A 23134-nucleotide genomic window follows, 5' to 3' on the forward strand; every position below is an offset into this window, starting at 1 on the left:
TGTGTGTGTGTGTGTGTGTGTGTGTGTGTGTGTGTGTGTGTGTGTGTTGGAGGCCATTTAGATGGAGGCCAGAGGAAACCTCAATTATCATTCCTCAGACACTGTCAACCTTGGTTTTTGAGGCAGGGTCTCTCACTCACCTGAAACTCACCAATCAAGATGGTTGGCCAACGAACCCCAGCAGTCTACCTGACTCTGCTCTCCAGTGCTCAGAATCATGTACCAGGAAGCCCCACTTATTTTATGTGGGTTCTGGGGATCAAATTCAAGTTATCCAGCTTGCAAGACAATCACTTTAGTGATGGAGTCATCTGCAGCCGCCACAGTGACTTTGGACAAGCATGTATGTTTGTGACTAGTCAAGGCCCTTCCCAAGAAGACAGACAGAAGTAAAGTGTCAGCTCCTGCCATGAACTGAGATGAGGTCTGTCCTTACTCAGCCTGGAGACAGCGGATGAGGAGTCTATGTGTGTCACAGCTCACCTTGTACACATCATGGTTTTGTATCGTGTGGTCGAACAAACTGTACAGGTCATTGAGGAGTTTCACCACTTGCAAGGGGGAGCTGAGAGAGCACAGCTTTGTGAATCCCACAATGTCAGAGAAAAATATAGTGACAGACTCAAAATGTTCTGGTTCCACAGACTTCCCGGCTATGAGCTGTTCTCCAACGAAGCTGAAATCAGAGAAAGGAGAGCTCTGAACAAACTCGTGCTTGATTCTGCTTCCACGGCTCGTGGCAAAGTCAACCCCCATAGGCCCTTTGGCTTTGGTGGGCTAGGTTTTTACTTATTAAAAGTACTGTATAGAGGGATTTTGCATTTTCTCTAGAGAGAGATTTTAAGCGGTGGCTATAAACTGCAGCAGAGGGTGGCGGTCAGGGACAGGTCACATAAATGGCTTCATTAAAATAGTTTCTCACTGAAAACATCTTGTTCCTTTCTATTGCATCTAGAGTTTTATGGTAAAGACTTGGTGCGCAGTGTGAAAGTGAATGCAATCACTCAACCAATATTTTTACTTCAGCCAACTGTTCTCTTATGAGTGCATTCAAATCCGCTATGCTCTGGACCAGTGGTTTTCAACCTTCCTGATGCTGCAACCCTTTAATACAGTTCCTCAAGTTGTGGTGATGCCCAACCATAATTTTTTTGTTATTTCATAATTGTAATTTTGCTACTGTTATGTATCATAATTTAAGTACTTTTAGAGACAAAGGTTTGCCAAAGGGGTTGCAACCTACAGGTTGAGACCCACTGCTCCAGACAGGTGAATACGATGGAACCCGCCATTAGTCCCAGCACTCAGGAGACAAAGCCAAGTGGATCTCTGGGACTTCAAAGACAATCTTATTTACACAGTAAGTTCCGGGGCAGCCAGGGTTACATTTTGAGACCCTATCTCAGAATAAAGAGAGAAAAAAAAATCCTCTGCTCCCGCTCTTTGGATGGCATGCAGAATACAATAATTTCCATATCAAATGCTTCTATCTAGGGTTCAGAGGATGCACATGTAGAAAAAGAACAAAAGTCGAAGCAGTATCTAACTTGATGCCACAGGCACATATTGAACTAGGCAGAAGTTTCAGAGGCAAGCAGTGGTGATGCATTAGTGGCTAGACATGAAGCTAGCCTGCCCTCTAGTGGCTACATCCTACTGCTGCATTCACTACCTTCCACATTTCCATTTCTGTGGTTTGGGGAAGTTTTTTTTTTTGTTGTTGTTGTTGTTTGTTTTGTTTTTTTTTTTAATTTTATTTTTTTCTTATCAGTTACATTTTATTAACTCTGTATCCCAGCCGTGTCCTGATCCCTCATTCCCTCCCAGTCCCTCCCTCCCTCATCTCCACCATGCCCCTTTCCAAGTCCACTGATAGGGGGGACCTCCTCCCCATTCATCTGATCCTGTTTTATCAGGTATCTTCAGGACTGGCTGTAAAGCTCTCCTCTGTGGCCTAACAGGACGGCTCCTCCCTTGGGGGGTGGGGAAGTCAAAGAGCCAGCCATTGAGTTCCTGTTAGAAATAGTCCTTGTTCCCCTCACTATGGGAAACCAATTGGTTACTGAGCTACCACAAGCTACATCTGAGCAGAGGTTCTAGGTTATATCCATACATGGTCCTTGGTTGAATGTCAGTCTCAGAAAAGACCCTGTGCCCAGATATATTTGGTCCTTGTGGAGCTCCTATCCTTTCCCCATTAGACTAACTCCCCTTCTTTCTTATGATTCCCTGTACTCTGCCAAAGGTTTGGTCATGAGTCTTTGCTTTGAAAACACTGCTAGTTAGAGTCTTTCAGATACGCTCAGTAGACTCCTGTCATACGTTCAATGCACATCCCATCTGTCTTTCTAAACAAGGATTGATCATCTTACCCCATGTCCGCTCTCTTGATTATCTTTTTTAGGTGTACAGTTTTCTTTATGTTTATCATATTTTATAGGTCTATATAAGTGAGTATATACCGTGTTTGTCTTTCTCCTTCTGGGATATTTCACTCAGGATGATCTTTTCTAGATCCCACCACTTGCCTGCAAATTTCATGATTTCCTCCTTTTTGATTGCTGAGTAGTATTCCATTGTGTAAAAATACCACAATTTCTGTACCCATTCCTCCGTTGATGGACATCTGGGTTGTTTCCAGGTTCTGGCTATTACAAATAAAGCTGCTATAAACATGGTTGAGCAAATATCCCTTTTGTGTACTTGAGCAAACTTTGGGTATATACCTAGCAGTGGTATAGCTGGGTCTTGAGGAAGGGGAAGTTTCTTTAACAAGGTGGATCAGCTTGCCAACTTTTGCACACATATACAGTTCTCTATGTGTGTCTCTCTGTGTGTATCTCTGTCTCTCTGTGTCTCTGTCTCTCCCTCCTTCCCTCCCTTTCTCTTTCCCTCTCCATTTCCATCTCCCTCTCTCTCTTCCCTCTTCACTACTCCCCTGCTTGGCTCCCTTTTACAAAGCTTAATATTCTCCTTGAAAAGGCACAGTGGAAGTGTTTCTCCTGTGTGGAACCAAGAAGCCAGCAGGGTTCTTTTTCCTTGTGTTGTTTTTGGCCTGCCCACCACTGCTCCCGAATACCTTGGCAACATGGCAGACAGGAGTTTCTCCACTTTTTTTTTCTCTGCCACCAGCTGGCAGGTTCGCTCTTCCACCACCTCCTCCAGGTGACTGGCATACATTTCCAGCTTGTCCATCATGCTATCCAAGATGCTCACCTGGCTTTAAAAGACTGAAAATGTTAGCACCCTCTTCCAGGAACCATAGGACCACAGTGGATACACAAATCCCAATCACACATCTCAGGAATATACTTCTTGCCCTAAGGTGAGCTCCTGAAGGACGGCCATGGCAGAGAGTTCCGGACCTTGAGCTGAAGGAGTGCCCATGGCAGACAGAACTGGGCCCTGAGCTGAAAGAGTACCCATGGCAGCAGAGTTCCAGACCCTGAGCTGAAGGAGGGCCCATGGCAGCAGAGTTATGGCCCTGAGCTGAAGCTGCACTCTTTATTACTCTGGGCCTAAGTTTACTCATCTGAGAAATATGCCTTGCGTGTGTTTTTCTGGGGTTTTGGGAGCTAATGTGTATAACCTGCCTAGTGGTAGATCTTGTGGCCAGCAGACATTCAACAGTGGCCTTTGATGAATCTTCCTCAGTTCCCAGCAAGCTCCTTGCCATGGTCACAACTAAGAGAAAAAGTACAGATTACAGAATGGGCCTTTTCTCAGGTTTTCTAACATGGATTGTGTCTAGATTCCATTGAACTGCATTCCAGAGATGACCCCGAGAAATCACCTAAATCCCTCACCTTTTAGATGAGGCCCTAAGACTCAGATAGGAAATAAGTTGTCTTGATGTTGGGACCATATTGTCTGAGTAAAAAGTCAAAGACAATCTATAATCCATGAGGGATTGTGTTAATTGGCTTGGCTTAATCACTCCACAAAGTATGCATATTTTGAAACATCATATTTTATACCATTATCTCCAATATTTCAAATAGCAATTAAATCATTTAAAAATTAGCAATTAAAATTAACTGTTGTAACCTGGAAAAGAACACAGGCTGCTATGTTAAGAATGCCAAATTAAATGGCCAAGTTAGAAGTAACACCTTCAGGCCTGGGCTCCTTCTGCTCCTTCTCTTCAAGCTCTGTGAAATTAAATACTCACTGTATTAAAAATTACAGTAGCAGGCCAGGAGTAGTGGCACACACCTTTAACCCTAGCACTGGGGAGGCAAGACAGGTAAATTCTGTGAGTTCAAGACCAGCTTGATCTACGTAGGGAATTCCAAGCCAGACAGAGCTACACAAGAACGTGTCTTTTTAAAAAAAGATACTGTCATGTATCATGGGGCTGAAGAGAAGGCTCAGTGGTTAATAGCACTTTCTGTTCTTGCAGAGGACTCTAGTTTTGTTCCCAGTGCTTACAAGGCAGCTCATAGCTGCCTATAATTCCAGTTCCAGGGAACCTGATGCCAACTTCAGCGTCTATTGCCACACATACACATAAATACTTTTAAAAATTATACTGGACCTCCCCTTTCAGTGGACTTGGAAAGGGGCAGGGAGGAGATGAGGGAGGGAGGTTGGGATTGGGGAGGGAATGAGGGATACAGCTGGGATACAGAATTAACAAAATGTAACTAATGAGAATTAAAAAAAATATATACTGGATAATATCAGCCTGATAGGCAAGGAGCTGCTATTGAAAAAAGGATTTGAGAGGTGGGCTTAACCCGAAGTCAGTCACCAACCAAGAGGTTGGGATTAGCTCAGTAGTATCCCCTTGCCCAGCACACATGAGGCTCTGGACTTGATCCTCAGCTTTGTAGACTTAAACAAATGAGTGATAATCTAAAGTTGGTGAATGATTTTTTTTATCCTCTCGTCCAATGCCAAATCATTAGTTATGATTCTAAGAATAAAAATTTGAAAAAGATACTAAAGCAGTGTCAAAACAGCCTGGGGGGGGGGAGGGACCCTTGACTAATGAGAGAAGTTTGAATGAGCCCATTGGGCAGTGGCATTACTAATGTCTGATCCATGTTCACAAAATAAATGAAGACTCTGCCACTGCACCTTAGCCAGCATGTAGAACAGTGCTTTGCACACGGTGGACTTTAAGTGGATACATGGTGACAGAGGGAAGGAGGAGGGAGGATGAAAAGATAAATAAGAGAGGCAGGAGAGGAGGCGGGAGAAGGAAAGGAATGGATAGAAGGAAAGGGGATGGGAGGAGAGGGAAGGGAAGGGAAAAGAGAGGAGCCATACAGAATCTGTCACAACCCTGGCTTTTTCAATTCCCAGTGGCTACATGACCAGAAGGAAGCGTGTACTGCGCCTTTAACTCACCCTCTGGGACTGGCTTCTCGTAACATCTTCTTGATGGAAGGAAAGGTGGGCCTTTGCTCTGGAGACTCATCCCAACACGCCCTCACCAAGGCTACGATGCGTGCATCACCTTTATCCTCTGACAGGGACGGGCGAAATGGAACGGGTGCCCGGGGATCTTGGATGCGGCTGATGATCTCTGAAATCCATTTGGGGATTGGATAAACAACCTAGATAGTTTTTCCCGTCAACACACGCCTGTCTAAATGGTGACGATATTCTCAATTTGAAAACAAAGTTAAACAATACATTTGAGTTCCAGACAATCTCAATATGTGAATAGATGTTCTAGATCCTTCTAGAAATTAAAGAGTCCAGGGCAAATGTAGACCCAACCTCTGACCCATCCATTTCCAAACCAAGCCTTTTTAAAATAGGGCTTCTCTAGGTGGTCTCACAAATGGAGAGGCATTTGCTTCCCAACACTCCAAAGTACATCATGAAATTTCATGATTTTATGAAATTTCCCGTTCTTCACAAAAATGATTTTTATGAATAAATGCCACTGTCTCCCTGTCTGTCCAGTTTTGTAAACCTGCTTCCTTTCACTTCTTCACAGGTTTCTAGCAGCATTCTCTAAGGATCCCATTACCACCTTCTAAAAAGGAACCTTTTGATAGTAAGGTATACACATTTTGCTATAAAAACACAGTGCTGCAACAACAGAAATGAACACTGAGTGTGTGTGCCCATGTAGAAAGCGCTGGTGTGAAAGGGCACGCATGTACCCGGTCTGGTAGTGAGGTCTGGAAAAGCGAAATCATAGTCTGTATGTGGCTGGGAATTTTGGAGAGGGTTGAGTAGGGAAATGTCATCTTCTGTTTGACAGTGTAACGGCAGTCCCCTAGGCCCTGGATATTTGATAACACTGAGGAAAGTTCATAGTAGAGTTAAGCTTAAGGAATAAAAACATTGCTTTTTAAAAAATATCAACCAGGACCTGAAACAAGCTAGAAATGGGATTCAGGCCCTAAGGAAAGGTCTAACTGTGCTGTGTATGCATGTGACTTTGTTAAAGTAGCACAGGGGAAAAGTGAGGCCCCACAAAATGCCTGAAACAAGACAAAGGGAGCTAGTCACACTCCTTCCCTTCACAGCTACTAGGCTGCACTAGGTCCTGCTAACAAGTGTAGAACACCTTAGCATGCATTGTGACTGAACAAGTAAGTATACAGACAGCAGATGGCAGTCAGGCTCACACTTTTGGAGAGGGAGGTTACAGAGAAGCAGGGGAGACTGGAATGAAGCACAGTGGTGAGGAGGTCAAGCCGGCCATGTCATTACAAACTCACATTTAGCTCAGTACAGATGCAGATGTATGCCTGTGTCTTATATGTGGGTTACTATGCATATCTACATTCCCATCTACCAGAGACGGGGTAGAGGCAACAATACTCCAGGAGCAAAAAGCATGCTTGTGTCCAAGTACCACCATCTAAAGAAAGAAGCCAGGGCTGCTTGGAGAATGGCCTGCTTCTTGCACGGAGTGGGGGATTGCGGCACTGAGTGGACATGTGCAAAACAAACCTATGGCATCTACAGTACTAAAAGGTAGAAAATCACCCAAAAGTGAAACAAAATACATTAGCAGCTGTGTGTCCAGAAACCATGCCACCAGCTGAAATGGGACATCATTTGAGCCACAATATTAAGAAAATTTCCATGAGTCTATATTGATAGATATTAACAATTAAAGAAAGAGATAAATGGGATCAAGAAGATAAACCTATTAGAGAGAAATTTATATGATATCTATAGTAATTCTTGATTTAATATGGCCTATGCACAGTGACTTCCTTCCAATATGGAAGGATAAAATCAAGAACTCTACAGTGGAGTTATCAACAAGGATTATCTCATTCAGGTAACCGAAGTCAGCATCAACTTTGACAGCCATGGTCACAGTCACCTCATTAAAAATTGGCAATATCAAAAAAGTGACAATTAAGGTCAACACGAGTGCCCCAACACACATAACCCCAGAATAACCATGAGAAAGAGAAAAGGTCAGATGTTCCAAATGAGAAGTGATCTCTACAATATCTGGCCAATGGCTGGGGAAATAACTCCCTGGGGAAGGTACTTGCTGTGAATCCACAGAATCTGTGTAAATGTCTAATGGGTATGGTGGCCTGCCTACAAGCCTAGAACTTGCAAAGCAGTGACAGGGCTTTTCCAAGCAAGCTAGCTAGTCTAGATAGCCAGAAAGGCAAGGTCTGGGTTCAGCAAGAGACCCTGATCTCATGTTGGAGAGCACAGATGGCAACCTTAGGCTTTCACACGGGGATTCACACATGTGCACCCACAGACGCATGTGCACACACACACAGACAAACACACAGAGGTATGTACAAAGATCATACACATGTCAAAAAGATCTGATCAGTACTCCTCAAAAATTCCCAGCTCACAAATGGGGACAGAGGAATTCTCCTAGAGGTACATAAGAAGGCAACCAAACACAGTGTAGCACCCAAGACAGGACTCTGAGCCAGGAGAAACTAAGGCAACCTAAATCAAGTATAGGCTAATAGAACACAAAATATAGGTTCCAAATATATGTAACTGGGTTGGTGGTGCCCTTCTGAAATCCCAGCCCTGAGGAGGCTGAGGCAGGAGGATCCCTTCAAGTTGGGGGCCAGCATGATCTACAGTGAGTTCCAGGCCAGAGTGACATGGTGAGACTTTGTCTCAAAACTCCAAACCAAAACAACATTGCATGTGAGCTATGCCTTTCGGTTATATTTTAATGTTTGAATACATTCTGAAAAAATTCCTTAAAAGTGTACTTTTAAGCAATTTTGTTTTACATCTCAGTGTAAAGCTCAAACATGAGGGACAGCAATGACCTCAGAAGCAGAGATGGAAGATAGTCCTGTATTTTCTGATTTAGCTCTAAGGAGTTCCTTGAGAGTCCATCAGATGATAGTGAACCCTGACAGTATCTCTGAGATATGGGCCTATCACCTAGCAACATGGGTCTGATATTTCCATCCCATCATTTCTACAGTGTATTAGCTGCTTTAAAGCAGTTATTTTTTTGTCTTTGGCAAATAGACAGGACACTGGCCTGGGGTTGAGGAGTTTGAATAAATACTTTGGACCTGTTCCCACATTTCCGGAAGAACAGGTTTGGAGAGGGGCTTGAAACAGCACTTTATGCAGTTTTTGGGAGCTACTCTAGCTACTGACCCAAAGACAAAGAGACCAAGACCAGATCTTCTCAAATGTGCCTCACTCCAGACCTCCTGAGCCAGAAACCTAGCAGCCAGTCTGTGTTTTAGCACCCACTAGAGTTTGAGAACCACTGGGCTGCTGTACACGGGAACAAGGCTTATCTGTAGAGAAGCAGGAAATGCAAATTCATGCCTACGTGTCTATAATCCAAGTACACACTGTCTTTATCCTGGCTACACTACCGTGGAGACAGGCCCATGTGACCAGCCTGCAGTTGCTAAGGGAGAAGCACACTGACTGACTGACAGGGAGTTTTCTCGTGGCACACTCAGACTGCAGTGGCCAAGAACAAATGGGATCCAGGACAGAAGGTGGCTTCTACCGGACTCAGCTGGAACATGCATGCGTTGGCTTGGTTCCAAATTCACTTTAAAGAGCTTTAGTTTGGGGTGTAAAACACAACTGGGTAAAGTACACTTGTAAGGAACTGCTTCAGAATATATCTTAGGTGTTAAAATGTAGACGCTGTAAATTCCAGTTTCAGTGTAGAAACTGGAGTGTGGTTTAAAAGGAACTGCCTACATTCACAGAAGCTTCCGGCTTTGCAAGCCATCATGGGAGGATGATGTCGAAAGAACAATCATTTTTGTTGTTGTTCTTTTGACAGTTGGGGGAGGGGAGAGAGAAATACATTCTGAGTATTGTCAAACTCATCTTATTTCCTTCACAACACAACCTTTCCCACCCCTTCCTCTCCCCACTCCCCCACACAAGTCCCTTTAGTCCCTTTCCCATGAGCAGCTATTCCAGCTTTACCCTCTGGAGCCTCCTCAAGGTCATCAAAAGGCCCATGGGCCTGCTGGTGGATCAAGTCCCTCATGAGAATGGCAAAGCTGTAAATGTCTCCCTGTGGGGTGCCAGACCAGGGAAGCTCCGGAAGCCGCAACAGCTCTGGGGCTGTCCAGTAGAGCTCTGCAAGACAGCAAGGTAGGTACCATCATGAGGAAAAGCTACCCAACCCCTTTCATGCTGCCCGAGATACGTGAAGGCAAAGCATCCTGAGAGGCCGGCCCTATGAGTGTCTGCCTAGGAAAGCTTGCAACATCCATAGGAAAGATCATGAAGGAAATAAGGAAGGAGCATGCTCTCAAACGTGTTCATCATCGTCTACCCGGCACTACAGTCCAAGAGATGGTTTCTAGTCATTAAACTATAAAGTTATATGCAAATCAAATAACTGGTTAAAATAAATTTCTATATGATTTTTTAAATCAGTAAATGTTTGTCTGCCTACAATATATAGCTATACACCTAAAGTCGTATAAAAAAATGTTTTTGAGTGAAAAGGGGTCATGTATGAAAACTTTATAGTCTTACCTAGGAGACAGCACACTCCTGGATACAGTTGGCTTTAAAAAGCCTGTGTGCTGGCTAGTTTTATGTGAACTTGGCCCAGACTAGAGTCACCTGAAAAGGGGGAACCTCAATTGAGAAAATTCCTCCATAAGACTTGCTGTAAGGCATTTTCTTAATTAGCAGTTGATGATGGTGGGCCCAGCCCATTGTGGGCGGGGCCACCTCTGGGCTGGTGGCCCTGGGTTCTATAAGAAAGTACACTGAGCAAGCCATGGGCAACAAGCCAGTAACCAGCACTTCTCCAAGGCTTTGGTATCAGCTCCTGCCTCCAGGTTCCTGTCCCATTTGAATTCCTGTTCTGACTTCCTTCAGTGATGCGGAAGTGTAAGCCAAACAAACCCTCTCTTCCCCAACTTGCTTTTTGGTCATGGTGTTTCATCACAGCAGTGGTAAACTTAACTAAGACAGCCTGGCAGATCTTATCATACTGAGAACATGGAGGAAAAATTAGAGGGGATAGAGATTTTAAAAAGAGAGCGAGAACAATAATGATGGCTTTAATGGCCCAAGTAAGGCAAAAATGAGAGCCAGTCCCTAACGCAGACCTTACAGCCAGGGTTCTCAACCTTCCTAATGCTGCAGCCCTTTAATATAGTGTTGTGGTGACCCCAACTATAAAATTTTCTCAATGATACTTCATAACTGTAATTTTGCTACTGTTACAAATCAATCGTAATATAAATATTTTGAAGATAGAGGCTTGCCAAAGGGGTCGCAACCCATGGGTTGAGAACTGCTTCCTTATACCATAGACTGACACCACCCGGGTGGTGACTTATTTTCTCATGATCCCCAGGTGGACTGAACAACTTCATCCCATCAGCTGGAAAGGAAAAACTGCCCATTGGTTCCTATGCAAAGTACCATCATGAAGCAAAGGTGGACAAGAAACCCTCTGACCCACAGCAAGTGGGTCCAAGATCTGGCAATGGCTACCTGAGTGGTTGGTGGCCTCCTGGTTGTAGATCCTGTGCGTGCTGCCATGCTTGAACTCCCACAACCCAAATCCTGACAGCTTCACCTGCATCCAGCCATCTACCAGGCAGTTGGAAGGTTTCAAGTTGCCATGAGACCTCAGTGGGCTCCCTTGGAGGAACAGCATGCCCTGCAAGAGCAAGGATGAGCACAGGAGGCAGACGGAGGATGCCATGCACACACACCATGCTTGCACTTTAGAAAAGCCACCAGCTCTGTGTCTACGAAGCCAACCTAGGCAAAAATACTTGTGACTTCACAGTAAGAAACCAAGAAGACAAGGGTGGCTTAAAGTCAGAATATCCTCATGGTCAGGAACCTGAGTTCAAATCTCAGCTCTACACTAGGCAGAGGGAAAGTTGCTGGTTACAAAGCAAATGCACAATGCTTGAGCCTCGGATCTAGGAGCCACGTGAGCAGCAGAGGACATGTGGCTCCAGCTGAGCTTTCATATTTAGGGCCCAGGAGCAAAGGAGTCTCAGAATGGGCAGACGGTGTGTCATGTGGAAGATGTTTGGCGCAGGTTCCATCCAGGCAGGAAAAACACCCAGCCGGCCAAGTGAGGGAGGAGGCTTTTTCCAGAGTACTGGGGCCTTTCCATGGGAAGGGAGGAGCCTAAAGGAGCATCTGGAGTTGAGACAAGAAATATTTATTTCAAGAAGGTAGGTGGGGGGAGGGAATAACTTTCAGGGGAACAAAGTATTGTGTTTGAGACATGGTTAGAAAAGTGGATCTTTGAATTTGTCTGTAATTTCCCAAGGCAGACTTCGAGTTGTGAGATGAAGGACAAACACAATCTGTCAAATTCCTTTCTTTGTTCTCTTTTCTCTTCACCCTTGATGGCTTCACAGTGGAGTCACTGAAATAACATGTTTTCAGCATTTCCAAGTTCTTTTTTCTTTTCTTTTTTTTTTTTTCTTTTTTTGGTACTGCTGAAAAAGCTCAGGGTATTTTCAGTCAGCATCTCAGAATTGTTCGGTTTTGGGATTTTGATAGGAGCTGGCACAGGGTCAGCGTGTGGACCTGTGGCAGCCTGGTAGTGTGGGTTCCTTCCACCTGCCTCAGGAAACAGGTGTCAACTCCAGAATAACAACCAACAGCGCTGCTTTCAAGAATAACTGTCGGGTGTGAAGGAGAGCCCCTTGCTTGAACGAACTCCTGGGACAGCCCTGTAGGGTCTCAGAGGGAGATGGTATCACCAGGTGAGTAAAGGGAGGACGGGGAAGAGACATGAACGGGCCAGGCCGTCCAGTGGCAGGGATGGAGGTAGGCTGGGCACTCTGAGGTTGGAGTCCAACCACGGCCTTAACCCGCTCCCTCTGCTGAGCAAAGAAGCCAGCGACAGGCAGAGAGATGATGGCTTCTGTGAAACCACGCGTTGTGGTGTTAATTTGTGAACAAATAAAACCGAGTAGACATTCATGCGCATTTCAGGCCACACAAGCTTTACACATGTCACCACACTCACTCTTTTCTAAGACAAGTTAACTTTTCAGTCTTTGCTTCACAATAAGGAAACAGCCATTTCAGTGCTCACAGGTAGGCAGGCACAGAGCTGGGGTACAGCCCAGGATTCACAGCCTTCAAAGCCTGGTTACAGCTCAGAAACTTCTGTTTCTGGCACTCTGGGTGGTTAGGGCAAGTAGGGGAGAGAAGGGAGGGAGGCCAAATTCCTCCATTACCTTGCACAAGAGCAAACTATATCCAGTTAGGTTCCTAGCCTGCCGGGAAGGAGAGGGGCCCAGGCTGGCTTGGGAGGCCCCGCTGGTACCGCAGGGAGGATCTGGGGGATTGGAACCCCTAAATCTTGAGCCTCTTAGATTCCAGCTCAAGTGGCCGACAGGGTAAGCACCCCTCTTGCTCCAGCCGGAACCGTGGGGCCAGTATTACATTGGCAATATGGATGGATACAGACAGCAATAAGGAAACGGCCAGAAGAGTGGCTCTATCACTAGTCCCAGCCAATCTGGAGATGGGTTTTTTTTTTTAATCTCAGCAGCCCACTTGCTGAGACAGCAAAACTGAACCCCAATTTACACCATCAGGCTAAGGTAATAGTGTGCCATCTGGTGAGACCTGAGCCCGTCCAGAGTTCTCCAAAGCCTTGCAGACACGTCTGTCTGTGCCACTTCACCAAGACCTACAAGGTTTTTCTCTGGCCTCTGCTGTCCCTGCCCCAGGCAGGTGTCTTGTCTCAGTCTCACATCTGTTCTCATTCTTTGCCTCACAATTAGGAAACAGCAGTTTAGGAGTGCACCAGAAGGCGGGGCTTTAATGGAGCTCATTACATGGTAAAATCAACATGCTTCGGGATGGCTGGGGTTCTGGGAGGCGGCTTGTTTTTACTTTCCATCCTAATGAAGTGGCATGATAATGCATACTGTCAGAGAAGAAACAGAACCACGAGTGTGCTCCTGAGTCACAGGCCAGACACCGCGCACTTGGGCTGTTCTGCCTCCTGACCGTGACTTGTACTTCTTGCTCTACTGGAAATTTCTGGAAGGTCCCCCAGGGCTCCTTCATCTGGCACTTGAGTTTGTGTTCTCTGGTACTTAGCAGGAAGCACGAGAGAAAAGGCAGGTTTAAAGATAAGCCACACCCCCAGTCTGCCGCTTACCAGTTGGGCCAGTAACCTCACCTGACTAAGCTTCATTTTAATTCCCTCTTTAAAATGGAGTAAATACTAATACTACTGTTACTAATTGTTAGTTAATAAAAATCACCATCTGATCAAAACACAATGCAAGTCGCATGTATATTTTTAATTTTTTTCACCAGCCAGCTTAAGAAAAGCTAAGCTAGTAAAATAATTTTAATAATACTGTGAATTTATTTTGATGCATGTAAAGATTTTATTTCGAGAAACAACCATTTTTTTCACTAAGCCTTCAATGTGGATTCAGACATAGCTGAGACGTAGTTAAGGTGGGCCAGCTACATTCACAGTGCACCTTATAGTACCATATTTCTCCCAGCGCAGAACTATTCCGCAGGATTCTTGGGAGATAGCAACGAGAGCATAGATATGAATACACATACTTAAGTTATTAGTACTAATGTGCTAGTGCTAAGAAATTAACATGCATTACATACATGTTACAGGGTAGCCACAGTGCTAAGCATTTTACATAGTATAGCTCTCAAATCAACTTTTGGAGGTGGATTCTGATAGCACCTTTATTTCTGAGTCTCAGGGTGGTGATGGTCATGCAATCAGTAGGCAACAAAGTCAGAGTTTAAATCCCTAAGCCAATTTCTGTGACAAATTGTTTCTCATCCTCAGACTTCATCAAAGTTTCTTTTAGTTAAAAAAAATCATCCCATTGCTTTGGGCTCCTACGGGACAGGAAAAGGAGCCTTGTTCCCTGTGCCATCCATGCCCAAACTCCAATCAAATCCAAAGTAAATATTAAACCCCTTATTCTGTTCATTGGTTGTTTGGGCTCTCTCTCTCTCTCTCTCTCTCTCTCTCTCTCTCTCCCTCTCTCTCCCCTTTTTCCCCTCCCTCTCTCCCGACATACAGGAAGTGCTGGTAAAATATACAACAGAAAAAGGCCTGTTTTATGACTGGCATGTGACAGTCTTGTCTATCCATGTCTGTCAACAGATGGTCATTAAAGGTCTATGGCAATAAACCGTGGTTTTTCGGGGTTGCCCCTGGAGACATAATCATGGGGAAAACGGTGTTTGTCCACCTTGCTGGGCAACAAGATGCCTGCTTTCCCTTGTGCCTGGCAAGTCAGGGTCTCACCACACCGAGTCCGTTCCTTAGGAGCAGAGGGCAGAAAATCTTTGAGAAAGGGAAGGTTTTGGAGCCAACCAGTGTACCTTCAGTCCACTGACATGAAAGTGCAGAGAGGGGTAGACTAGCCAGGTCGCTCAGGGAGTTGCTGCCCCAAGCCTCTACAGAGCCTAGGCTTCGGTCTCATGCTTGTGGCACCCCCTGCACCCAGCAGGGGCTCCTGTAATGGGGTTGTTTTTGGTGGTGCAATGCTGGCTGGCGTACTTTCTCTCTGACTGGATCTACTCCCAGGCGCTTTTCTTGGTTCTTTTAAATGGTAAAAGCCCACACAGCAAACTGATGAAAGCTACATGCTAGTCTGACTTGAGATCAGCCTCACATTGACCATCTTTACTGAATGTGGCACACTCCATAGCTCATCTTTCCAACCACATACCTGCCTTCCCCATCCCTCATCACCATCTGTGCATCTACAATGAGTCATCTTGGGCTTTTGGATCTAGCCACCCACTCTCTGCATACTCCCTGCCTTCATGGAAAGCCTGGATCCCTCTCTACTCCTCTCTGAATGGTCCTTGCCAGACCCTGATGGGCACCTTTAGGAGACTGGCTCCTCCCTGTTGTGAAGCATAACAGAAACCTCTAGTTCTTTGTGCTACAAAGTGTGCTATGGGAAATAATATAATAGTATAAGACTCAAAGGCCTAGATTTGAATCCTAATGGCACTATTTAGTAGCTTGAGACTTCAGGCAAGCTACTTGAATGTTCTGTATCCCATCTGCAAAACAAGTAACAACAGATGTGCCCTATATTTTATTGTAAAAATTAAGTTAGTCAATAAAACAAAATACTGGTAAATGCCTTTAACATAATAGCATCCATATATGTTATATATAGAATTTATGTGTGTTGTTACAGTGATTATTATCATTCTTAATGCAGCCATCATGGTCCTGTGTGCCCAAAATAAAGACTATTCCTGCTTTCACACCCTCTCATATTTATACTCTAGCCCACCTTTTTAGCTTTGTGGTACTTATCCCCAGTTTCTGCGGACGGACTCGAGGGCTAGAGAGATGAAAAGTGTATCCCTAGTGTACCCTCCCTAGCTCGACTTGTGGCCCAGTAATTGAATTCTCTCTGAAATAAGTGTTCCACACATTCTAAATGCCCTGTTCTTTCCTAATTTGGCAAGCCTAGCATTCTTTCCATCTTCCGTGTAAAGTATTTCTCCATGTTTACCTAGGATTAGCTAAATCATGGAACATTTGTTTAAAGTTATCAAATTTAAACCCAGAGTTCCTCTGTTAAAGAGATTTAAAGAGAACCAATAAAGATTTAACACAACATAGAGTACAACTCAAAAACACTATGATAGGTATTCAATGAATAAGTTTATGCTATACTCACATTGACGATGTCATATGCAAATGAGATCTTGAATATCCAATCCATCTCATGATCGTAGTTTCCCAAGACGTCCTAGAAAACACAGTTATTCCAAATATCACTTGGGCTTAAGCTGACACACAGTGAGCTTCCCACACTGACCAAGCTGAAGACTGCGTAGCTCACATCTTTTCGGCTGGAACGAATGTGAGGTGGAACAGGTGACGCCTAAGTGGAAATCTTCACAGAGGGTAGCACAGCCGGGCTCAGTGTAGAGAAAGGATACAGGCTTGAATTCTACAAATACTTATTTTTCCTGACATGAAACTGATGGTCATTTGCCAGGGGAGGGGTGGCATTTAAAAGAAATCAAGTTCACACAGTTTCCACCCAGAGCAGAGGAAACCAATACTCGGCAGCTTCACTCTACTTTGATCCCAGGAAGTAGCTTAAGATATTTCAGGTGTTTCGGTGAGGCCAAAAGGAACCATGCATGGACGGATGGGAGGAATGAATAAGGTTTTCCACTTGCTGCCTAATGAAGCCCAACATGAGATTCAGTAGTTTTGCTTACCTTGAGACTTCCTTTTTTGCAATACTGTGTGAGAATGCAGATGTTAGGTGGTTCTGTGCAAACGCCAAAGAAGGGGACGATGTTTTCATGCTTTAATTCACACATCTGGAAATACAGTGGTGATATCATTATGTATGGAGAGTGCTTCCCACCATGAACAACTGTGTGCTTTGCCCACTTCAGTTAACTCCTAAGGTGCTGTGAGCGAAGAACTTCCATTTTACAGGCAAAGGAACAGATGCTGAAAGGTGAAGTGGCTTGTTGAAGGGATACCACTGATAAATGGCACAGCCAGGAAGAAAGCCCAGTAGCCAGAGTGTTAGCAAAGTCTAGTCTAAGCCATCTAAGCCATGGGTCGTAAGTAAACTTCGTCATCACAGGTGGATCTAGCACCACTTCCCTGGGTATAGCTGTTGATGCTGGTGTGACACGGGGTCATTGACACAGAGCAAACTGCCATTTCCTCCCCAAGAGCCAAGTCTAAAAGGCAGCAGGCAGCTATCACAGACAGAGGATTAAAGGCCAGAATTAAGGCCAGGAAAGGTAAAGGGGGCAGGTGGAGTTAGGAAGGAGCCAGACTTCAGGCTCCTGTGTAAGGCCAAGATTCTGTGGTCCAAAGCCTCTGAAGCAAAGAAAGGACCCAGCTGGGAAAACGCCCTTCCACCATTGAACCTTTGGAATGGAGGCCACTTCTGAGAGCAGGAGCAGAGAGCCTCACCAGCCAGACTTCCTGCAGAACAGTTGGCCTCGTCACCCATGCTTCTGCCGCTTCACCAATGTAGCAGAGGGCCACGTGACTTCCCTGGAACCAGAGACAAAGTAGAAAGCTCTTTTAGCCCTTTCTAGTATCTTAAATGTGAGCATGTTTCGCTAGCGTGTGTGTACCACATGTGTACAGCGCCTGAGGAGAAGAGAAGACAGCATCAGAGCCCCTGGGATGGGACTTAGAAGTGATTCTGAGATGACATGGGTGTGCTAGGAATTGGACCCAGGTCTTCTGGAAGAGCTATCAGTGCTCTTAACCACCGAGCCTTTTCTCTAACCCCAAGATAGAATGTTCTTAACTCAGGATGATCTAGAAACATAAAAGGCGAGAAATGGAGTGGGAAAACTAAGAATAAAAAGCCAGCTATAGGAGATAGCATCAGCTCTTCACTGACAAGTCAACCCCCTTGGTGACACTGTGGTAGGTCCAGGACGCTAGCATTTCAGCAGTAAGGTTTCCTTCAAATGTTATCACGGTCCTGCAAGGTAGCTGTGGCTAGCCCAGTTGTGGATAGATCACTGCTGGTGTCCATGGCAGTACATGGCAGAATCTGAACATCTAACTCCTAAGTCTGGACTCAGATGCCAAAGTCCAAGCCCATTGTGACTGTTCAATTTAAATTCTCCCAGACTCTCTTTGTCTGTAAAATGTCAGGGGACACTACCACAACCAAATTTGAGGAAGGATGGGATCAGTTAAAATACATAGTGTCAGAAGAGCAATGCTTGGCACACAAAGCTTCTGCCATAAATCACCCCTGTTACCTAGTGGGCCTGCCTTTGGAGCTATTCAATACCCAACCACAGAAACATACCACAACGAGGTAGGAGCTGATCAGACAAAAGGATGGAGTTGGCACAAGAGAAGGCAAGGTGCAGATGAGCTAAACAGCAAGCCCAGAGCTGCCGCTTTCAGTGTGGCAGCAACTGTGAGGGGTTTGGAATAGAGACAGGATTGTGTTCCCAAGAGGAAGAGGTTCTGGGCAGGAATGATGCTTGTGCTGAAGCCTGAAGGATGGGGTGGGGATGGCAGAGTGGGCACGACACTGCCAGAAACTGAACCAGCGCCTTAGAGCAAGGAGCAGTGATCGCGTGGCACTTTCCCCCTCCACTTCCCAGGACCTGTTTACTTTTCCTCAAAAGGAGCTGACTTTTTAAAGAATGACTGAGCATGGTCCAAGGCCAGCTGGGGGAGTGATGCCTGAGCACGAATAGCCTCCTGTTTTACACATGTGTCAATGACCACCACAGGGTCATTAAAGTCCCAGGATAAAGAAATCCACACTCTAGGGCTGTGTGGCCTGTTGAGGTTGCCGATAGCCACACAGGACTATTTACATCGTGTGTGTACAGCTGTGCATGCATATGTGCCAGAGGTCAATGTCAGATGCCCTCTATTGGTTTCTACATTATTTTTCAGACAGAGTCTCTTACTGAGCCTGAAACTCAGCAATTCAGCTAAACTGGCTGGCTAACATGCGGGCCCGGCCTCTCTGGCACTGGGATTACAGGCAGGTGTTGCCCCCCCCCCCCCGGTTGATGTTGTTTTATTTGGGTGCTGGGGGTCGGAAACTCAGTCCCCATGCTTACACATCGAGAGCTTTCCTGACTGAGTGAGCCCTGCGGCTCCCTAGCTATCTAATGTAAAGTAATTACCTCGAACATTCAGTTCTCCTAGAGACACTAGTGTTCAATGGTCACCTGCAGGTAGTGACCGTAGCTTTGGGATGTCACCATTGCCACAGAAGATTCCACTGGAGTCACTAGTGTGGACACCATGGGGGAGCTTATCAGAAATGCAGAATTTCGGGTTCCTGCTGACCCAGAATCTTCATGTTAGAAACATTCCTTACATTCTTTTGTAACATGTAGCATTTGTACATTTTTTTTTTTATTGTGTCTTAGTTCTCGAAGTTAGAGAAACACCAGTCTAGAGACTTAAAAGCAGCTGGGATTTTGCCTGGAGAACATCCTTGTATTCATAATGCCCTGCCTGACCAAACGCAACTGGAGAATGGGACAGAAATCCACAATAGCACTCACATGCACAGAAGTACCTGGTAAAGGCCCACACGGGTGTAAAACAGCTCTTCACCCTGTTGGCTCTTGACAAAGGAGCTACAGTCTGCAGAAATCTTCCCAGGAGATGCATCACTAAGGATGCACCTTGACACAGGTATGCCTCGCTGGGATGGCTGGAAAACAAGGTGCGGCTTAGGGAGGGTGTAGATATTTTGTAGATAAGGAAGATGGTCACATAGTCAGTATCTGGGAAAGCTAGATACTGGGAACGCTGATCTTTCTAATCCAATGTGAATATCTCCTCACTTGCCTGCCTCACTCTGGGCCTCGGCACCACCATGGGTACCACAGGCTCTAAGGCCAGGCTGCCTGCATTCATGTTCTAGCTGTGGTACTTAAGCAGAGGTGGGGATGGAGTCATTTTTCCTGACTAAGCCTGAATTACCTCCGTATTTAAATCTCCAGCATCTCTTCAACAAACTAGAGCGCATCTTCGGAGCATAGTAGCCTAGTCCTGTTTAAGGTGAATATTAATGGGATCCTAATGTACAAAATCAAGCAAATCAAAATACAGCTCTGTGGGTGGAGAGGGAAAAGGAAATCCAAAGCCCTGGGGGGGCTTGGAAGGAACTGGCTAATAGAAGCCAATCTCTTGGTTTTAAGACACTGAAACCTTCCAGACTTGGTACCAGCCAATCTTCCCAACCCTTATCCTGACATTTTCTAAATGACCCCTGACCTTGTCACATTCTTCCTAAATGTCAGAAGCCTTCAAGTTACTCTCCATTTCAGGCTTCACCTCACCATGGGGACATCCGTCTGCACAGATGTCTTCTTCTGGGGTGTCCTGAAGGCTTGAGCTTAGCTTGGTCTCCACTGGGTGGTAGATTGCTGTGATCATTGTGCAGATGAGCTACTTGCAGCAGTTCTTTGCAGATGGAAGAGATCGTGTTGCTTTGGATAGGACTATATGCTCCCAGGAATGGGCATTAATATTTAAACGCCCCCACCAAGTTGAGGGGAGCTTCAGAAGAGTGTCAGTCATTTCTAAATCATCAAAAGCTGAGTCTCAGCTACAAATGGAACACCTACGTCAGCCTCCCCCCCCCCCAAGGCTCAGGGAACATTGTGGAGGAGGGGCTGAAAGGATATAAGAGCTGGATAAGTGAAAGGCTGCCCTCTGATGTGAACCCACAGACCCCGTGGTTCACTTCACAAGACCTATACAAGATTAAGCCAGTTAAAAAGTCCAACGTGGAGCAGGCAGGAGCTCTTTAAGTTTGGCTGCTGAGGGAGGAAGAGAGCCGCCTTTGGAGTGGAGTGGGTAACCACTGACAGCTCCCCCATGCCTCCATGGATGGCCACGCATGTATGTGCATGTGGACTTCGTGTTGTGGGGGGAGGGCATGAAGTTGGGAGCGAAATGGGAGATATACTGGGGGAAAGAGGTTGAGAAGGGGAATGCTGGCAGAGATATAACCAAGATACAGTGCGTACATGTCTGATATAAACAAGAACAGTTCAGGGTTTTAAAACTGAGTTTTGTGGACCCAGGGTAGCATGCCCTGATAAATGTCGCCTAGAAACTAAACACGGGTTTTCAGACTCTGCTGGCTGCTCACTTCACCAGTGAGCTGGCCCCTGGCTCTTTTAAGTTCCTGGGAGAAGTCCCTCTGCAAGTTACCAGAGAACTGTGTGGCCTCACCTTGTGCTGGGGGAGAAGAGCGATGCTTTCATAAGGGATCTGCCACCAGGTGTCTCCATGAGGGCTTTGCGCCTTTCCTCTCAGTATCTGTAATACCAGACCCACGATGGCAGCTACTGAAGCTAAAACCAGGAGTGTCACTGTGGGAATCACAGCCGTCACAGTCATACCTGGAGGAAGAGATGGCCACTGCTCGGGCCCACCTATGAGCAGAGGTAACCATGTCCCTGCCAAGCAGGTGTCTTAAAAGCTGTCAGGTGTGGTGTAGGTGGTGACATGCTAAAATCATGACTTGGCTCTGCTGGAATCCTACTCTGCTAGCTTCTCACCTCACCCAGCTACCATGACAACCCTCCTCATCTCGTTCTTTTGTTAATAGCAGCTCCTGTCGTAAGAGCTTAGCAAGGACTTCTTACACGTTTGTTGAACATTTACTATGCACCCTCTACAGTGTTGTTCTCCAGGCATGGTCTGTCTAATTCAAAAGCCAGGCTCCTAACCATTCCGCCATATCCTCCTGCCCAGACTACTACCACCTCCCAGAAGGATGGTCTAAGACTCAAATCTCAGGATCCAAGGTTCCTTATAGGAATGGCTCTTGACAGGAAAGGAAGGCAACGGTGCCCTTAGGAGATACTGACAGTGTCTGGAAACACTTTTGGTTCTATCTACACAGTTGCTACTGTTCATTATCCACAAAGCACAGGATAGTCTCATACAGAAAGGTTTTCTGGCCCCAAAGACTGTGTGTTGAGAAACTGTCCCTGCTACCTTTTCTAAACCATCATGCTTGCCTGCCACAGTCGGAGGCTCCATTTTACAGAGCTTGTTGTGAAATCTACAGCCAGGTTTGTATTCAGGAAGGGAGCCATGGGGCCACGAGATATTAGAGACATTCATCCAGGGCCTTTAAAGCAGAAGAGACAAAAGACAAAGATCAGTGCTCAGTACATTTGTTCTACTTGGCTTCACCTCATGTACAACAAGAGCAACTAAGACATACATGAAAATCAAACAAACAAACCAGGTGCCAAAGAGATGTCTCAGTAGCTTTACCCTTTAGGCATTTGCTGTGAAGCCTAATGACCCAGCTGGACCCTTGAGACTCACATGGTGGAAAAACAGAACCAACTCCTCAAAATTGTCCTTGTAGCTACATTCATGCCATGGCATATGTATAGGATATATGTGCCATACATACATGCATTAATGCATGCCCAGAGATGAATAAATGTAAACAAACAACAGCAAGCAGACCTCACTCCTTCAGTTCAAACCCCTGGTGACCTGATGAGTGTTTTTCTAGCTCCCTTAGCCTCTTCAGACTTCAGAGCCAGCCTCTTGCTACATAATGTAGGGAGGCAATGTCCTCTTTTCTCCAGATAGAATAGCTTCCACAGTCTGTAACTTAAACCATGTCTCTTTTGACTTAGAGGATCATGTGCCAATGCTACAAATGTCAACCTGTTTGGCACAGACAGAGCTCAATGCCCAGCAAGCATCTTGATCGTTCACAGACCAAGTGTTGCTTCCTACATTGAAGACATCCCTTCCTACCATACTAAGGACCTGGTTTTTATACTTACTTTGTTCTTTCTGCTGGACAATGCTGGAACTTATTTTGAAAAAATAAGGGAGGGAAAATGTCATACATGGAATCTAGGTTAACAGCAGTAGAAGTGGGAGCAGTTAGACATTGAATTAAACACAAGTTTTCCTCTTCATTTCCTCATTAGTTTGTAGCTAAGAAAGGATCTTTTTTCAGAATTCCTAGTACTAGGAACTCAGAGCAGTGCAGGGTCCTGATGCCAAATGAGTCTCTGGGAATCAGACTTTTTAGGTAAGCAGTTTTACCGAATGTGGAGTTGGGCCTTAGGTGGCTCCATGGTTCTCTGCCTCAGGGGCTCAGGGCTTCTTCTGGATACCACTGGAGATGGAGTCTAGCTGGGCCATTAACAGGGACAGAGTCCTACA

The 23134-nt window shown here is 45.5% G+C and overlaps 1 protein-coding gene across 1 annotated transcript in view; it reads right to left on the minus strand.

Moving 5' to 3' along the window:
* The window catches only part of LOC129665210 (guanylate cyclase 2G-like), a 39028-nt gene that overhangs the window by 7518 nt on the left and 8376 nt on the right, over nucleotides 1–23134 (minus strand). The window contains exons 7-17 of the mRNA XM_055591756.1: nucleotides 21955–22067; nucleotides 21161–21330; nucleotides 19491–19628; nucleotides 17387–17470; nucleotides 16669–16773; nucleotides 16116–16187; nucleotides 10924–11092; nucleotides 9388–9543; nucleotides 5356–5533; nucleotides 3080–3220; nucleotides 484–676 (exon numbers count right to left, since the gene is read on the minus strand). Of these exons, the coding sequence (XP_055447731.1) occupies nucleotides 484–676; nucleotides 3080–3220; nucleotides 5356–5533; nucleotides 9388–9543; nucleotides 10924–11092; nucleotides 16116–16187; nucleotides 16669–16773; nucleotides 17387–17470; nucleotides 19491–19628; nucleotides 21161–21330; nucleotides 21955–22067 (1519 nt within the window). The remainder of the gene's footprint in view (nucleotides 1–483; nucleotides 677–3079; nucleotides 3221–5355; nucleotides 5534–9387; nucleotides 9544–10923; nucleotides 11093–16115; nucleotides 16188–16668; nucleotides 16774–17386; nucleotides 17471–19490; nucleotides 19629–21160; nucleotides 21331–21954; nucleotides 22068–23134) is intronic.

Source organism: Psammomys obesus, unplaced genomic scaffold, assembly GCF_907164565.1.
Source record: "Psammomys obesus unplaced genomic scaffold, mPsaObe1.curated_primary_1811, whole genome shotgun sequence".
Lineage (NCBI taxonomy): Eukaryota > Metazoa > Chordata > Mammalia > Rodentia > Muridae > Psammomys > Psammomys obesus.